This window comes from Myxine glutinosa, chromosome 3 (genome assembly GCF_964187855.1).
Source record: "Myxine glutinosa chromosome 3, kmMyxGlut1.1, whole genome shotgun sequence".
Taxonomy (NCBI): Eukaryota; Metazoa; Chordata; class Myxini; order Myxiniformes; family Myxinidae; genus Myxine; species Myxine glutinosa.
In genome coordinates this window covers 149,053,596-149,071,664 of record NC_136263.1, presented here as the reverse complement: position 1 = coordinate 149,071,664, position 18,069 = coordinate 149,053,596, and the positions used below count along the sequence as shown (strand labels likewise).

Sequence of the window (18,069 nt, the reverse complement as noted above, 5' to 3'; positions counted from 1 at the left end):
TGTGAGCAGACTTGTGACATGTGACATTGACAAAAATTATGTGAAAAAAGAAGAAGAAAAGGTCAGGATATGAAATGTTTATGTTGAAGAGTTAAGGACGATTCATTATTTCAAAATGTCATATAAAAGCCCTGAATGTAAAACAAGTTGGTTCTTCGGGATACAGAAAAAAGCAAGTGTTCTTGAGAAGGAAAAGTTTAAGGAATGAGCAAAGGAAGGAATAACAAATAAAATGAGTTTTTTTTTTCTTTGAATTTTTTTCCACTCTTTGAGAAGTCGAATGAGGGTGAAAGAAATTTCATGAGGTGAGAACAATGAGAGTGAAAAGGATGAATGTGATGGAAGGGTGAGGAAAGAGAGTAGGGATGGTGTTCAATGTAGTTTGCAGACAGTACTGAACAGTTGGTCGATTAATTAACGAAACAAAACCTTCAAACAAGTACAAACGGGCTAAGAAGACTTTTTCGTTTTCGTTTTATATTGGAAATTAAAAGATGTAATGAGGTTGGGAATAAGGATTTTGTTAGACTGGGAGGAAAGGGCAATGAGTGGGTTTGTGAGTAATGGGTAAATGGGTAGGCCCAAACACCTGAGGCCGACTACACGAGATCGAAATAACCACACAGGCATTCAACAAGACACAGCAAAAAGCACACAACGTTAACAACAATCAGGACAGACTCGGTATAACACAGGTTGAAAACAACCACAAATTGGCAATTGTAACACAGACTTTGATGGGTCTGTCAGCCTCCTTGAAGTTCCATGCAAGGAAACAAGTTTTATTATTGCCTCCGCCAGTGAAGGGGGACAGAGGTTATTTTCACCCCTGTTTGTCTGTCTGTCTGTCTGTGGGCAGGATATCTCAAAAGGTTTTGGATGGGTTCGGATGAAATTTGGTGGAGCGGTCGGGTATGTGACAAGGACGAATTGATTAGATTTTGATGAAGATCCGGATCTGGATCTGAGAATTATTTAAGTGATTCTTCACCATTGAGAGATAGTGCCAAAAACGATGTATAGCATAATATCTCAAAAGGTTTTGGACGGGTTCGGATGAAACTTGGTGGAGAGGTTGGGTGTGTAGCTCAGGAGCATTAGGTTAGGACCTAGAAGAAATTAGTAGAAAGCTGATTTTTTGCACAGAGCTTCAGAATACCATGTGGATGCCCACAATATAAAGTCCCACGAGTCCCACCTTGTGGCATTTTCAAAATTCAAGATGGCCGCCGGTTGGATGGAAAATACATAAATATGGATAACTTCTGCCTAGAACCTCATAAAAGTGTACTTTTCGTGGCTAAATATATGTTTTAGCACACTAGGATTTTAATAGAATATATTTCAGTGACCTCAGATCATGATATGTAGATATAATCCAAGATGGCTGACAAAATTGCTGCTACTGTAATGCAAAAAAACATCAAAATCATGATAAGTTTAATTTGCTATTATTTTATTTTAATGCAAAATGTTTCACATTGTGACCACAAGGCCTGCAAGAGGTAAACAACACATGGGGATTTGACATTTAATTACAATACGACACAAAAGCAGACCAACTCTTTGATCCCAGTCATCCCAACCTGATTCTAGTGTTTTGGACAGTACCGTGTTAACTGAATGTCACTTTTCTTATTCCTGACTTAAACACTGTTATCACCCTCTAAATCAATGTCCCGAGAGTTTTTGCAATTATGGCCATTACAAAAAGTACACAAGATGGTACACTCCAGATCAGACTTGTAGCAAGTGCATCGTTTTCCACACCCCGCCTTGCATCCACAAGATATCATTTTCAGCACTTTCTCAGGAGCGACAGGCCTATCAGTCTCGATTGGAACAAGTAGTCCCTCTCTGTACTGCCACCCCCACTCAGTTGGCAGCAGTTCATTCCCCTGCCACTGCTGAACAGCATGGTATGCTCTGTAGCTGTGGTATTTGGTAGCTGCCGAAGTAGGTGGGAGTGATTCCAGCTTGAAACCAGATGACTTCAAAGATGTTCTATGGATTGATCGGAAGTACATGAGATATCGGTGTTTTTCCGTATTACCGGCGGACATCTTGAATTTGGAAAATGCCACAAGGTGGGACTCGTGGGACTTTGTACTGTGGGTATCCACATGACATTCTGGAGCTCTGTGCAAAAAATCAGCTTTCTACTTATTTCTTCTAGGCTTCCCCTTCATTTTTGGCTAATGCTCCTGGGCTGGTGTGTGGATGATAAATTGATTAGATTTTGGTGAAGATCCAGATCTGAATCCAATAATTTTTAATTTTCTAAGTCCTAATGGTGATGCTCCACAATTGGGAGATTGGTGAAGGTGTGGATGCAGATCCTTCCTTTCAGTGGGCCACCATAATTCAGGTGGGAGTAGGGATGGGGTTAAAATTATGGACATTTTGTGTGTATATACAGACTTGGCATTTAATATGGAATATTTTTTTTTTCTTTACTTGGGGTTAATTTCTGAACTCGGTATATCAATCTGGTGAGTTTCTTTTACGCTTCGGTGATTTCTTTGTTAAAAGAACCATGTCACTGATTGTCTGTCGCAGCAAGAAGTCAATAACAGGATTATAACACAGGTGGCATGACAAAATGTACGGACAGGTAGATTTGACGATTGGCTTCATAATCGGGTATATAAGGGTTGTTGCGTTCTGTATTAGTGGAAAACAACTGCTGCACGTCTACAAAAGTTATTGCCGCTTCCCCTGGAGATGGTCCATCAACACGACAATGCTGTTTGTCATTTAGTGGTGGCTTTACGAAATTCCGGCATGAAACAGCATGCTATTCCTTGGCAGTATGGCATCACTCAAGGTCAGATGTCAAAGATCCTGAAACGAAATGCTCAGAGGGGTGTCCCTACTCCGATACCGAGGCCACGACGTCCCCGCAGAACCACAAGGAGGGATGATCGCCAGCTGCACCGGTTAGTCCGCAATGGCCGTACCAAGTCAGCTAATCGGCTTAGGGCTGAGTGGCAGCAACTGACAAATGTGCCTGTATCCAGAAAGCTAGTCGACCAACGACTGGTTCAAGCAGGCTATCGTGCCAGGCGTCCCCTGAGAAAGCCACGTCTGACCACACAACACTGCCAGCGCCGATTGCAGTGTGCCAGAGAGCACCGTCAATGGCAGCCAGGACACTGGAATCACGTGGTCTTCAGTGACGAGTCTAGATTTCCGAGTGCGCAGACAAGTGCATGAAGCCTACAACGAAGATTGTATAGTGCCAAGAGTCCAAGCTGGAGGTGGTGGGGTGACCATTTGGGCTGCTTTTCATGCAGGGGGCAAAACTGACCTGGTCGTTCTGAATGGAAACCTGAACCAGTTCAAGCACAGGGCCATTCTGGAAGAAACATTGCTTCCATTTGTTCTTGCAGCCTTTCGAGGAAACTTTGTCTTCCAAGATGACAATGCACGGCCTCATCGTTCTCGCGTGATCCAACACTTTCTTGCTGATCGTGGTGTAGAGCATATGGAGAGGCCTGCCATGTCCCTGGATATGAATCCGATAGAGAACTTGTGGGCAGAATTAACGCGTCAAATCGACAACTTGGACCAGCAGCCGACCTCTGTGCGTGAATTGCAGCAGGCTATTGTCACTGCATGGCAAGCGATTCCTGTCCAAACCTTGGCAAATCTCGTGAACAGCATGCCTCAACTTGTACGTGCTCTCCTGAATGCTCGTGGGGGTTACACGAAGTACTGAACTGTAATTTTACTGTCCGTAATCCCAGTCGTAATTTAACTTTTGTTTTTGTTAAAAAAAATTTTGGCTAATGTGCAAAATAAAGAGATACTTCTGGAAAACGCACAGAAGTTTAACACAGTACTGTCCGTGAATTGGTTTCGATATCAGTTTACATCACTTTCAAGGATCAATTTATTTGTTTCGAAATGTCAAATGTGGTTTTTGTTTCTTTTAAAGGTCACATTAACAAAATCTAGAATAATTTCAACATAATTCCAATGAACTTTTGGTTCTAAGTCATCTTGAAAAGTAAGTTCACCCCCACAAAAAAATATTCCACATTAAATGCCAAGTCTGTATATATACAGACTTGGCATTTAATATGGAATATTTTTTTTGTGGGGGTGAACTTACTTTTCAAGATGTCTTAGAAGCAAAAGTTCATTGGAATTATGTTGAAATTATTCTAGATTTTGTTAATGTGACCTTTAAAAGAAACAAAAACCACATTTGACATTTCGAAACAAATAAATTGATCCTTGAAAGTGATGTAAACTGATATCGAACTCAATTCACGGGCAGTACTGTGTTAAACTTCTGGACGTTTTCCAGAAGTATCTCTTTATTTTGCACATTAGCCTAATTCTTTTTTTACAAAAACAAAAGTTAAATTACGACTGGGATTACGGACAGCAAAATGACAGTTCAGTACTTCGTGTAACCCCCACGAGCATTCAGGAGAGCACGCACACGTTGAAGCATGCTGTTCACGAGATTTGCCAAGGTTTGGACAGGAATCGCTTGCCATGCAGTGACAATAGCCTGCTGCAATTCACCCACAGAGGTCGGCTGCTGGTCCAAGTGGTCGATTTGATGCGTTAATTCTGCCCACAAGTTCTCTATCGGATTCATATCCGGGGACATGGCAGGCCACTCCATATGCTCTACACCACGGTCAGCAAGAAAGTGTTGGATCATGCGAGCACGATGAGGCCGTGCATTGTCATCTTGGAAGACAAAGTTTCCTCGAAAGGCTGCACGAGCAAATGGAAGCAATGTTTCTTCCAGAAAGGCGCTGTACTTGAACTGGTTCAGGTTTCCATTCAGAACAACCAGGTCAGTTTTGCCCCCTGCATGAAAAGCATCCCAAACGGTCACCCCACCACCTCCAGCTTGGACTCTTGGCACTATACAATCTTTGTTGTAGGCTTCATGCACTTGTCTGCGCACTCGGACGTGGCCATCTTGACGATAGACCAGAAATCTAGACTCGTCACTGAAGGTCACGTGATTCCAGTGTCCTGGCTGCCATTGACGGTGCTCTCTGGCCCACTGCAATCGGCGCTGGCAATGTTGGCTGGTCAGGCGTGGCTTTCTCAGGGGATGCCTGGCACTACAGCCTGCTTGAACCAGTCGTTGGTTGACTCGCCTTCTGGATACAGGCACATTTGTCAGTTGCTGCCACTCAGCCCTAAGCCGATTAGCTGACTTGGTACGGCCATTGCGGACTAACCGGTGCAGCTGGCGATCATCCCTCCTTGTGGTTCTTCGGGGACGTCCTGGCCTCGGTATTGGAGTACGGACACCCCTCTGAGCATTTTGTTTCAGGATCTTTGACACCTGACCTTGAGTGATGCCATACTGCCAAGCAATAGCACGCTCTTTCATGCTGTAATTTCGGAAAGCCACCACTCCATGACAAACAGCATTGTCGAGTTGACGGACCATCTCCAGAGGAAGCGGCAATAACTTTTGGAGACGTGCAGCAGTTGTTTTCCACTAATACAGAACGCAACAACCCTTGTATACCCGACTGTGAAGCCAATCGTCAACTGCACCTGTCCGTACATTTTTCCACGCCACCTGTGATATAATCCTGTTGTTGACTTCTTGCTGCGACAGACAATCAGTGAAATGGTTCTTTTAACAAATAAATCACCAAAGTGTAAAAGAAACTCACCAGATTGATATACTGAGTTAAGAAAGTAAACCCAAGTCAAGAAAAAAAAATATATTCCATATTAAATGCCAAGCCTGTATATACATACATATGATTTGGTGTATTCGAAATTGAGTCACTCGAAGATAAGAGCTTCAGTGGCGCCTATCATGTGTGGCGCCACTCTCAGTGGCGCCTATCATGGAGGCTTAATCCAGCAAAGGTCGGCATCATGAAATATAGGCAGGTTAAAATACATCGATTCACTTATACTGAGAGGTAGAACGAGCTTCTTGAAAATAAAAGTTTCTGATGGTGAAAACAATTTTGTAAAATTTATATCAGCCTTCAAAAACGATCATATGTGCATTTCTTTTCCACCAGTCAAAATTATCTTGTGTGATCTTTTTTCCTTCTCATAATAGACCCTTTGACGTCATGGAAGAGGCTATTCAGCGATAGGTTGTTGTTCTTGTGTCTGTTGTCTGTTATTACAAGTTTGCATTGAGAACCTGTTTTACAAGAGGTTGGCAACTCCTCCCACAATAAACAATTTAAAACTCAAATTAGACTTTCATTAAAAAAAAGTTATTAATGCGAACTTGTAATAACAGACAACGGAGACAATAAATACATGTTTGCTCACTGCTTTGACAACTTCAAGTAAATTGGATGTTTTAATTAATAAATCGATGCATAGCAAATATGAGTGTGACATTCATCTCAATATGGAGTCGTAAGATATGAACAAGTTCTCCAATAATTTTGATATTGAGTTAATATTCTAATTGACATCTTAATTTGTTCATTCTGCTCCATCTTCTTCCTGCTTTATGATCTTTTTGTGCATTCTCTACTGGACAAGTTTATTGAATCATGACGGACAGTGTACAATCTTAATTCTGGCACATCATTGCTGTTGTCTTGCTTCTTCCATGTCCAACTCCTCTGATTTGAGTTATTGTTTTTTTTACAAAAAGCTGTGACACAAGATGCAGCACAAGTAAGAATGACTGAATGTCCCTCAAACTCATACGCAAAAGCAAAGAAAAAAATTCCAACCAGCACAATATATGGCATGACCCCGAAGATGCTATGGGACGAAACATGTTCATTAATAACAGTGCTTGTAATGTATATTTTTCAAGTAAGAATATAGGTGAACTCCTCATCCCTTTAAAAATCATGGCTTCACCTGTGATACATACGTATCTGCAGAAAAGCTTTCTGTGGAGCCAGGTAAAACATTTATGAAGAATTGCTTTTTAGGTAATTCTTGAAAAATATACTTTACTGAAAAACAAACCGCTCAGCGCAGTGGTTGTAGCCTACCAATGGCTGGTGTAAGGTGTACTTTGTGCTGTACCCATTAAAGGGGTATTGCATTGCATAAGCTGGAATTTCTGGACATCGTTTATTAAACTTAAAATTTTATATCGTGTCATGGACTTGGAGAAAACGTTTTGATGTCTGCAGATACAAATTTTGTCTGCAGATACAAGTTAAAATATGAGGTCTGCAGATACAATGAGTTAAAAATTATAAAATGTCTGCAGATACAAATTTTGTCTGCAGATACAAGTTAAAATATGAGGTCTGCAGATACAATGAGTTAAAAATTATAAAATGTCTGCAGATACAAATTTTGTCTGCAGATACAAGTTAAAATATTATGTCTGCAGATACAATATGAGAGTTAAAAATGATAAAATGTCTGCAGATACAAATTTACAAACTGCCATTTTAAGAGCAATAGATGCAATATCTACTATGACTACAACTACTACTACTACTACTACTACTACTACTACTACTACTACTACTACCACCACTACTACTACTACTACTACTACCACTACCACCACTACTACTACTACTACTACTACCACTACTACTACTACTACTACTACTACTACTACTACTACTACTACTACCACCACTACTACTACTACTACTACTACCACTACTACTACTACTACTACTACTACTACTACTACTACTACTACTACTACGTTAATGGCCCCAATTAGTGCCACCTTATTGTGGGTTAGCTGGAAAAGTTTCTGACCCAAGTCTTTCATGAACAGTCAGTCTGGCCAGGCTCGGCGTTCGAATGAATCTGTTAAGCGCAGGAAATTTTCCATTTTGTTTTTTCGTAAAGGTTAAGACTTATGAAAGAGCTAGGGAAAAAGAGGATGAAACGATCACGAAGTGACAGTGTGGCAGTGGGGCCATGGTTAGACACAACAATAAGAAAATGAACAAACAGGAAAAGATGAGACAGAGAGAAAAAAAAGGGGCAGAAACATTTCAACTTGTAAGTAAGTTGGTTGGGTTACGTAAGGTACGATTCAATGGGGTAAAAATGATTGCCTGTAGATTTGGATGATGATGTGAGATGGTAGTGCACTGCCTGCTTGAAGTCCTGGGTAGAGAAGTGGGATTGACAACCTCAGGAAGATGGAACAAACCACAAACGGGACAAAAGTGAAACAGATGGTATGAGGTAGGTAACCTGGATTATGAGAGTTAATGAAGGAGCTCATGAAAGAATGCATGCTTCCTGGATTTTATGGGAGTTAGGAGTGCTGAGAGTGAAGAGGGAGCTTGACCAGAGGGGAAGCAGGAAAAAATAACAAAGAGGTCATCGACCTGCATGCAATTTGAGAGCAACATATCTTGTGCGGAAGACCTGAATCATCCTCATTGCGGAAGACCTGAATAATGTCGAGGGCTTTAGATTGTACAGATTTCAGGAGAAACAGATGCAATGCTATGGTGCCAACCCATTAATAGGGAGACCAGTGCTCCATTATTCTGCAGACATTGAGCTCCGTTAACCCAGAGTGCTAGCGATAACTCGGCCACTCTTTCCAAAAGTCATCGTGCGATCTGTAACATAATCGGGTAATGCTCAGAGACAGGACACCCAGCTTAATGTTCGACCGAGTGACGATGCATTTTCTGAGGCAATGATCTGACTGTGAAGTGCCAATGTGATCGTTTACAGGCCCACCAAGATTCAAATACAAACTGCACAACCCAACGGGTCACAGGTAAGTGCGCTACCTCTATACCATCGTGTTAGACTGATGACTGATGAGCAAAATCTGATGTCTATAAACAAGTGACTGTAATTCAAACCTCCCCATGAGCGAATGAATTATTACATCTATCGAGAGACCCATCTGGATCCTGTGTGATGATCGAGGCGTTCAGCCTTTTTAAATATCTTATTTGCACAGAAGCTCATTTCCTTAACCAATAAATAGCGACAACCATGAGGTTGACATTACAAGGTCATCAACTAGTTTCTGCAATCCCCTAATTTCTGCTCTGCCATGTTTACACATTTGCGTGAGGGCATTTCCTACATATTAGGTACGTAAAAATGGTGGAACCTTGACCACCTCTCATCACCTCTCACCATTTCTTCCCCTCCTCCTCCTCAACACTTAGAAAAGTCTTACTTTTTCCCATATCCAATCCCCCTCCTTCCCATTCTAAAACGTATGCCTCTCAATTTAAATGCCCTCTTATTTTTTTGGAATATGAAAGTTCAACCTCAACGTATGCCTGGACAATGAGTCATCTGATAAGTCAAATAACATTCCATTAAAACAAAGCAGTGGACCACTGTATATGCTGGCCAGAATGGTACTTGCAGGAAGAGGAAACACCACTCTTGATAATGTTGCAATTTCTTATTATGAGCAGTTGCTGCCAAGACTTGAACTAATGGCTTGATGGAGTACTGCTCTCCCTGTCTGACAACTTGCTTAGCTTGGCACCATGAACTTCAAGATCTTTTGGAATCTCCCGTGATGAAGCTGGGTCTATCGACTTTTTACTTTACCATTGCAGACAGGTCTTTTGTCTCTCTGTCTCCTACTAACTAATTTCTGGTCTTGCACCCTCTGTTCTTTCTGTGCTCCCCCCCACCCCCCCCCCCCCCCAATTTCTACAGGGCTCATGTCATCCACCAGCAACCCCAGAAGGTAAAACCTTGAAAATCTAGAATCAGCCCCCATTATTGAGACGTTCCTTCACCAACTTCCACTTTCACTTCAATCATATCCTTCCCTCCAGGTCTTCAAGACAGCTGTTCACCACCATCTCAGATCATCTTTCTAACCACACCGTCCCCTCCATATACCCACCTGCCCCCCACCAAAAGCTAACCCTAACTCCTCATTCCTCCTCACACCCATCAAATTGTTCGTCTATTTTGTCCTTCAACCTTCTTGTTGGTGTTCGTTCTCTCATTCTCTCATTCTTTTTTTTTCTCTCTCTCTCTCTCTCTCTCTCTCTCTCTCTCTCTCTCTCTCTCTCTCTCTCTCTCTCTCTCTCTCTCCCCCTCCCTCTCTCTCTCTCTCTCTCTCTCTCTCCAATTCCTTTCATTGAGTTACATTGTGATCCATTCAGTGTTCTAGCTCTTCCAAGAGCCTCGACTCTGTATACAAAAAAGGGCTGGTCATGTCATATAACAGTGCTGAAATATCTGCTTGTTTTGAACAAATTCGATTTATACCTCCCTATAATTAGTACTCAACATCATTATTAGATGACTTTTCTGTCTTATCTTGTGTCCATTTCAACTAATTCAGTGACACCTGCTTTTAGCCACCACCTGCCAATGTAATCCAGTACACCTACATAATATAATGCTACAGCAATAAAAAAGAATGTCAACACAGCTGTAAGCTGGAGCATTGTGGGTAATATGGAAGGGGATTCAAACAGAGTTTCATTATTATCAATATAGGTACAAACCCACGTTTAAAAACAAATGTGACAATATAATGTGTGTTTTCAACTGTATAAATGAGTGAAATCACTTCTGTTTTTAATAGATGTTAGATGTGCTTTTCCATCTATTTCCCATATATTTTCCAACATGTTCATGTTACCCTGCATTGCGTTGCCCAAGGAAGGCTGCTCCGCGCGCCTCTCAAAGGCCCGAGCAGAGTTCGCACTTTGCTGGGCTTGAAAGTCACAAAAAGAGGACTACTTTCTAAAAAGTATTTTGCCAAAACTGATGTTTGGAGTCTCAGTTACTGGCAAGTCTATTGGGTCAGTGTTTTTGCCACTGGGGACGTTTGTTTTCGCAGCCATTTAAGCAATGTTGTGCCAGCCTTCTTTAATACAGGGCTACTTGTCAGCATTTCCCCCGAAGGTGCCAGCTCTGAGGGCGTAGCAAACTTTCGAGATGAATATTAATGATAATGAAATGCAGTCGAACATGCCGCTTTGGATGACAACTGAGTCGTTTGTCAAGGTGAAACTGCATAATGTTTTCTTCTTTTATTTTCTTGTGCAAAGTTCAGGGAGAAGTTCGCTTCAAATGACCTGCAGGGCAAAAGACTTTGGCCAATCGAACTGTTGATACAGTTTTAAGCATCCTTTCCGTGAACCGCAACACAGTCGCCATCGACGTGCTACTTTGTCGACTTCTTGAATCGGACGCAATGTTCCCCAAGTTGTTGCGTCTGTCAGAGAAAGTCTTTGGTGAAACAGTTGGTTAGGTCTGACGTTTAGCTGAAGATGGTAGCAATTTCCAATTTGGGTGTTCATGACAATTAACCTTCCGAATCTTCGCAAAAAGATACTATGAGATCTTTAACTTCCACTAACTAATGCTAGCAGACTGGAAACCCAGCTTAGCATCCTTACAAGGAATGGCGCACAATTGATGTTACCCCGACGGGCATATTTGCGCTCAGACGAGATAGTTCAAAAGGAAGTGCGCTAACACCATCCCGTCAGATCTTTGGCATGCTGCATCGACCACCCTAACAACGAGGTCGCACCATTTTTGGAGAGCTCGTGGGAGCAAATTGGTGGAGCTCTAAAAGAATAGATCGCACGCTGTTGCACGAATCGCAACTACAAACTATTTGCATGCATTGCTTTGCTGTATCGTAAGATTGAAAAAGTTTTTCTCCGACCTGAATCGTAAATTCCATTGCTCTTTGATATCAGACTGGCTATAGTATACTGGTTGGGCATGATTGTAAACTGTGAGCACACATGTTGGGGTGCATCCTACATGCACAAACAATAATTATAAGATTTACACATTTGATGTGAAAGTTTCATATATTTGAATAAGTGGATTGTACTTACATTTTGTGAGCAGCTAAATAACTCAAGTAAATCAAGAATGATCAAGAATGAGTGATCAGAACGAGCTCTTAATGTAACAGTTTACAGCTGCAGTTAATTAAAATGTAAATTCACAAAAGTTGTAAAGGAAACTTTTTTTATATTTGGATGGGTTGCTCGGCAATGATATATATATATATATATATATATATATATATATATATATATATATATATATATATATATATATATATATATATCATTGCCTATATGTTGCAAGGCAATATATATATATTATCATATATATCATTGCCTAGCAAGCATAGGCATACTTTGACTTCTCTATTGGGGGGGGGGGGGGCTTAATATTAATAATGGGTAGCTAGGTCTGACTTCCAAAATTACCATTTGTTAGTGTAGTTACAGTGTACGTGAAATTACAAATACAGTTTACGTTCGTTATTGTTACTCACGTTTAAATACGGGATGTTTTTATCTTAATTGTAAACTACTACACAAACTTAAGGTGGGGGCATTGCCTCCCCTGTCCCGTCCCCCCCCCAAACTCCACAGGTGCTAGCAACCCAAACCCATATACATATATATATATACTTTTTTTTTCTTTCACATTCCCGCCATATATACACATTTCTCCGCCATATATACACATTTTCCCGCCATATATATACATTTTCCCGTCATATATACACGTTTCCCCGCCATATATACACATTTTCCCGCCATATATGCACATTTTCCCGCCATGATTATAGTTCACAAACTAAGCCCCCCAACCTGCCCCCATTTTGCGCGCTCGTGACTCTGGACGCACCAATGGTCGTGATGACGGTGATGGCGAAGTAAAGAGAACCCGCGAATTTCCATTGTACTCCGGCACGGTGAGGTTCGGAGCGCAACACCACTCGCTCCAGCTCGTGATAGTCTTCTTGGCTGATGTTGTACTTCGCGCGAAGTCTCTGCTCGCGCATGGACAGGCGGCTGCGCTCGCCGAGCTCGTAGTCCGACTCCAGCGCATCGAACACGGCGGCGCCCACGAGCAGGTAGGCAAAGATGCAAAGAACCAGCGAGATTGTCCGCACGTTCTGCCGCTTCATGGCCGAGCCCGGACGCTCCTCGAGGCGCCGCGCATCCTCGCCTGTGCCACGGGATCCCAGCCGTCCCTTCGCGGCCCGATTCGGAGACGCGCGTGGATGGAAATCGCGAGCTCCCTGCGCGCGTGCACGACACGCGACCCTCTAAACCCCCCCCCCCCCCCGTGTTGCGCGCGCGCGCGCCTCGGTGGGAGGGGTCTCGCGGTGTTATTCCTATTCGATCAGTGAACAGCAGGACCGCTCTGAGCGCGCACCAATGGGCGGTGCCTCGTTGCACGACCGCTCTGAGCGCGCACCAATGGGCGGTGCCTCGTTGCACGACCGCTCTGAGCGCGCACCAATGGGTGATGCCTTGTAGCACGACCTGTATGAGCGCGCCACAATGGGCGGTGCCTCGTAGCACGACCGCTCTGAGCGCGCACCAATGGGTGGTGCCTTGCAGCACGACCGCTCTGAGAGCGCACCAATGGGTGGTGCCTCGTAGCACGACCGCTCTGAGCGCGCACCAATGTGTGGTGCCTTGTAGCACGACCGCTATGAGCGCGCAACAATGGGCTTCTTGTAGCACGACCAACGCTATGAGCGCGCACCAATGGGTGGTGCCTTGTAGCACGACCGCTCTGAGCGCGCACTAATGGGCGGTGCCTTGTAGCACGACCGCTATGAGCGCGCACCAATGGGCGGTGCCTTGTAGCACGACCGCTCTGAGCGCGCACCATTAGGCGGTGTCTCGTAGCACAACCGCTATGACCGCGCACCAATGGGCGGTGCCTTGTAGCACGACCGCTCTGAGCGCGCACCAATGGGTGGTGCCTTGTAGCACGACCGCTCTGAGCGCGCACCCAATGGGCGGTGCTTCATAGCACGACCGCTTTGAGCGCGCACCAATGGGCGGTGCCTTGTAGCACGACCGCTCTGAGCACGCATCCAATGGGCGGTGCTTCATAGCACGGCCTCTTTGAGCGCGCACCAATGGGCGGTGCCTCCTAGCACGACCGCTTTGAGCGCGCACCAATGTGTGGTGCCTCGTAGCACGACCGCTATGAGCGCGCACCAATGGGGCGGTGCTTTGTAGCACGACCGCTATGAGCGTGCACCAATGTGTGGTTCCTCGTAGCACGACCGCTATGAGCGCGCACCAATGGGCGGTACTTTGAAGCACGACCGCTATGATTGTGCACCAATGGGCGGGGCCTTGGAGCACGACCACTCTGAACGCGCACCAATGGGCGGTGCCTAGTAGATCACACCCTGGGATGACTGACTCTTTCTGGTGGAGTGTAGGGGAGGGATTAAACTAGATCCTTTTACTCGCCAATATTTTCAAAACAATCTTAGATGCGGATTTTTATTCCTATCGTTCAAACAATGTCCTGAATATCTAAAGACGTTACAAAAATACTTTTTTAAAACAAAATCGACGAATTAGTGAAGACCTTGTATTTTGGCAAAAAAACGATTACGAGGATATCAAATCGAAATGCTGATAATAATGAAGGGCAATGTTATAATAGATGCAGATTAGCTTTCGACCGGGTTGGCCTGGGGGGAATATCTCGAGAGCAATTAGGAGAGATAAGGCAGGTGTATTTCACACCGTGAGAAGTTAATGTACATGGAATGGTCTACCTGGGAAGGTGTGAGCAGCAGTCAAGGTACGGTCGATAGGTTTTTAATGGTTTGATCGGTACCAAGAAGAAACGGAGATTTTACATGGGGAAAGGTAAAAATGGAAGGTATACCCGAATTGAAGTGGGGTTACCTGTGGGCGTTGTGTGCAGGTTGTCCTCCACAACTACTTCTTTCACTGCCACAATTACCCCCACTTTCATCTGGGAAAATGCTTTGCTCGAGTCTTTCACTAACCTGTTGGCCAGAGCTGACGTTTGCGTTCAGGTAGCAGGAAATTGAAATGTGTCCAGGGTAATGTCGATACATTGCTGACTCTTCGCAAAAACAGAGGGACTCACAGATTTATGTCTGTACAAGGGATGGCGCACACCCTTGTAATGCAACGCCATGTCTACAAACACCCACCCGACTGTTTATAGTCTGGTTGGGAATCAGACCTGCGTTAGATAAGGTAAGTGCACTAACTCAATCTGGACCATCCTGCTACACACTCGTGTGTGTGTGTGTGTGTGTGTGTGTGTGTGTGTGTTTGTGTGTGTATGTGTGTGCATGTGTGTGTATCTGTATTTGTGTGTGTGTATGTGTGTATGTGTGTGTGTGTGTGTGTATGTGTGTGTAAATGTGTGTGCGTGTATATGTGTGTGACTGTATATAATATATATATATATAATTATATTATATATTATATTATTTATTATATTTATTATATTATTATATTTATTATATTTATTATATATTATATTATATTTATTATATTATCTATCTGTATATATACACAAAGAATTAAGTTAAGCACCCCTACACAACGAATTAAGGTAAGCACCCCCTAATATATATTCTTTGTGTATATGTATACATTGGCATATATTCTAAGGTATGTGAGATCAAATAATGATTGGTATGACATTAGCAATTATCCATTGATGAAATGCAGATGAGTGCACTCATCTGTGACGCCCATCGCTCGTGCAGCACGTGTTATCATCCACGTGGTCGTGAATTTCTGTAAATGCACTAGAGGTCTTCTCAGAACAATGACTGTACGTTAGAAAACATAAACGTCATCCACACTGTCCGTGATGGACCTATAGCTCCATACTTAAATTGAGGTGCAAATATGCCTAAAATTCCCAAAAAATTTCACCTTTAATTATTCAGAATAAAATATTGAAAACGGCATGATTGTTATGTTTTTATGTGACCATAATATCACTTCTCCAGAAAATATAGCAATATCATGGGTATATTACACTGTTTTGACGACAACAAACTTGTAATGTGCGAGGTTGTAAAAAAACGGGGGGGGTGCTTAACTTAATTCTTTGTGTATATATAAAAGAACGTTTTCGTTTGTTTGTTTGTTTTTCTGCACGCGCTAATCTCCTGAACAGTGAAAGATCGGAGGAAACCTCTAAAACAAAAAATGTCGGGACGGGCCCCGGGAAGGTTATGGGCTTGGCGGCGAGGACGGTCGAACCCCACCTCGGCCGGGCTGGGCCCATTTCGCAATTAAAATCTGAGCTGAATTATAGTATTCAATCTTCTACGGCCGTGATTCGTGAGTAAATGAGTACGAGCCACAGCCGTGGGTAAAAACTGAATTATAGTAGTAAATTCATTCAAAAAGAACCCGGGCAACGCCGGGTGCTTTCGGCTAGTATGTGTATATATATATATATATATATATATATATATATATATATATATATATATACGGATCTCTACGTCGGCCTTCTTCCCCTTAAGAAGGGGGGATTAGTCCCCTTGTTTGTGACTGACTGACGTGAGTCCTGACGCTGCACAGCTCCCTCCGGAGAGGCAGGGGTGCAACCCTGTTCGCGACCGCGGACAGATGTTAATTGCCGAGCGGTTTAGCAACCGCAGCACGAACTATTACCACAGACTAAACCCGATTCTCATTCGTTGGCCAAAATCGCGCCACAGGTTTTCAATTGGGAAATCACAAAGACGACCGGACGAGCATGAAGAAGAAGAACGAAGGTAGGAAATACAAATAGAATTTATTACTAATATTTACACAAATCAAAGGAACCAAGGAAGGAGGAAGAATTAGAAAATAAAGACAGAAAGGATGGAAGGACCAGAAGACACAGTGCAATTACTAGCTTACCTATTCAGTCTTACTTAACCCCAGGACAAGACAAAGACAGACGACGGTCAGACTCACACGAATGGGGTATGAAGGCAGGAACGATTGGCTGGAAGGAGAGGAAGGTCCAACTGGAACCGGAGCACGGTTGGGCCGGGAGTGAGCAGCCGCCGCCCCTTCTTGATCCGTTTCGCCGGCGGCGTTCCTTCGCGGCCACGGTCGAAACTGCCGTCGAAGCTCAAAGCTGTGGTGGTTAAAGCTGCGATGGTTCAAAGCTGTGATGGTTCAAAGCTCGTGGGACAAAGCTGCGGTGGTTTCAAAGCTCAGGCGTGCTTCCTCAAGTGCGTCGTGTGCTCTCCAAGGACTCATCTCTCGCATCTCCCGGTGGGGGCTGATGCAATGGGTTTTATAACCCCACCCTCTTGAGCCATACCCACTCATCCTTGGTTGGTCGGCAAGGGCTGGCTCACTCCTCCTTCCTATGACGAGGTGGAGACACGCCTTTCTTCTCCGAACCGACCGCGTGCTCAATGGAGGCAAATGCAGTTGGTAAATGCAGTTGGCAATTGCTGACAAATGGGGAATTGGAAGGGAATCTAGCTTATTTGAATTTGATGCAATGCAGTGTCAATTAATGGAAGACAGAGCCTTAAACTAATACACACAATAAGGAGATAACTACTTAAAAGGGTATATGATTGGCTACGTGTATGCGATGGATTAACTAGGACGACCTTTGACCTTTACACTACGGAGGGTGATATTTACAACAATTCTCATGACACTTACAACAATCCAAAAAAAAACACAGGATTCTCAAATCCACAACAATATATATATATATATATATATATATATATATATATATATATATATATATATATATATATATATATATATATATATATATATATATAGATAGATATATATATATATCTATCTATATATATATATATATATATATATATATATATATATATATATATATATATATATATATATATATATATATGTCGGAATGGGACTTAGAACTTGGGACTCAGAAGACTCAGAGAAAGGAGCAACGGATATATTTATTAGAACTCGTTTACACAAGCTTGTGGAAAACAGGATGTCGCAGGAAGCTCACACAAAATGACCAACACTACAACAAGGTGCTCTGAAATAATTCGATTTAAACTTGCTTTATATAAAGAATATAGGGTGTGGCTTTAGCTCACAAGATACAGAGAAAGAATGGGCTCATTGGTCCTCCCACCATTAGTCCCATCCTGTTGTTCAGTTAGTTAAAGGAAGTTCATCCAAGGCCACTCATGGGTTAGCTCAGATAAGGAGATGGTCAGCAATATGTGGCAACATGTTTACAACTTTCTGTATAGAGACCTGGGTTGGGGAAGTACAAAGGGAGTGGACACTCATAAATGTGTCAGCCTACAGGATATTGGCAAAGTCATGTGGGAGGCTGAGA

At 43.0% G+C, this 18,069-nt stretch overlaps 1 protein-coding gene across 1 annotated transcript in view; it reads right to left on the bottom strand.

Moving 5' to 3' along the window:
* Positions 1–12,964, bottom strand: part of LOC137423126 (potassium channel subfamily K member 9-like) — a 49,599-nt gene extending 36,635 nt beyond the window's left edge. Inside the window, exon 1 of the mRNA XM_068109954.2 lies at positions 12,580–12,964. Within this exon, the coding sequence (XP_067966055.1) occupies positions 12,580–12,862 (283 nt within the window). The 5' untranslated portion in view covers positions 12,863–12,964. The remainder of the gene's footprint in view (positions 1–12,579) is intronic.
* Between the last annotated feature and the right edge of the window lie 5,105 nt (positions 12,965–18,069).